The 1,474-nt window shown below is 36.9% G+C and overlaps 1 protein-coding gene across 1 annotated transcript; it reads left to right on the forward strand.

Moving 5' to 3' along the window:
• Window positions 1-6: 6 nt before the first annotated feature.
• Window positions 7-1,470, forward strand: LOC106867160 (papilin; the record flags this gene model as incomplete). The annotated part of the gene is made up of 1 exon (XM_052978351.1): window positions 7-1,470. A coding segment is annotated over exon 1 (1,344 nt), but the record flags the coding sequence as incomplete, so codon positions are not given.
• Window positions 1,471-1,474: the final 4 nt, after the last annotated feature.

Raw genomic sequence — 1,474 nt, forward strand, 5'->3', positions numbered from 1 at the left:
GTTACAGAAACCACAAGTAACGCAGACATTCCGACTTCTGTAACAATAAAAAGTGATGTGACAACAGTTGTTACAGAAACCACAAGTAACGCAGACATTCCGACTTCTGTAACAATAAATAGTGATATGACAACAGATGTTACTGAAACCACAAGTAACGCAGACATTCCGACTTCTGTAGCGAGCGAAAGCTATGTCACAACCGTGGTTACAGGTACGTTAGACAATAACACAGACATTACCACTTCAGTAACAAGCAAAACCAATGTAACAACTGATGTTTCAGGTAAGTTAGACAGTAACACAAGCACTCCCACTTCTGTAACAATAAAAAGTGATATGACAACGGATGTTATAGAAATCACAAGTAACGCAGACATTCCAACTTCTGTAACAATAAATAGTGATGTGACAACAGTTGTTACAGAAACCACAAGTAACGCAGATATTCCAACTTCTGTAACAATAAAAAATGATGTGACAACAGATGTTACAGAAACCACAAGTAACGCAGACATTCCAACTTCTGTAACAATAAATAGTGATGTGACAACAGGTGTTACAGAAACCACAAGTAACGCACACATTCCGACTTCTGTAACAATAAATAGTGATGTGACAACAGATGTTACAGAAACCACAAGTAACGCAGACATTCCGAATTCTGTAGCGAGCGAAAGCTATGTCACAACCGTGGTTACAGGTACGTTAGACAATAACACAGACATTACCACTTCAGTAACAAGCAAAACCAATGTAACAACTGATGTTTCAGGTAAGTTAGACAGTAACACAAGCACTCCCACTTCTGTAATAATAAAAAGTGATATGACAACGGATGTTACAGAAACCACAAGTAACGCAGACATTCCAACTTCTGTAACAATAAATAGTGATGTGACAACAGATGTTACAGAAACCACGAGTAACGCCGATATTCCAACTTCTGTAACAATAAAAAGTGATGTGACAACAGATGTTACAGAAACCTCAAGTAACGCAGATATTCCAACTTCTGTAACAATAAATAGTGATGTGACAACAGATGTTACAGAAACCACAAGTAATGCAGATATTCCAACTTCTGTAACAATAAATAGTGATATGACAACAGATGTTACAGAAACCACAAGTAACGCAGATATTCCAGCTTCTGTAACAATAAAAAGTGATGTGACAACAGATGTTACAGAAACCACAGGTAACGCAGATATTCCGACTTCTGTAACAATAAATAGTGATGTGACAACAGATGTTACAGAAACCACAAGTAACGCAGATATTCCAACTTCTGTAACAATAAATAGTGATACGACAACAGATGTTACAGAAACCACAAGTAACGCAGATATTCCAGCTTCTGTAACAATAAATAGTGATGTGACAACAGATGTTACAGAAACCTCAAGTAACGCAGATATTCAAACTTCTGTAACAATAAAAAGTGATGTGACAACAGATGTTACAGAAACCT

Source organism: Octopus bimaculoides, unplaced genomic scaffold (genome assembly GCF_001194135.2).
Source record: "Octopus bimaculoides isolate UCB-OBI-ISO-001 unplaced genomic scaffold, ASM119413v2 Scaffold_211174, whole genome shotgun sequence".
NCBI classification, from domain to species: Eukaryota; Metazoa; Mollusca; class Cephalopoda; order Octopoda; family Octopodidae; genus Octopus; species Octopus bimaculoides.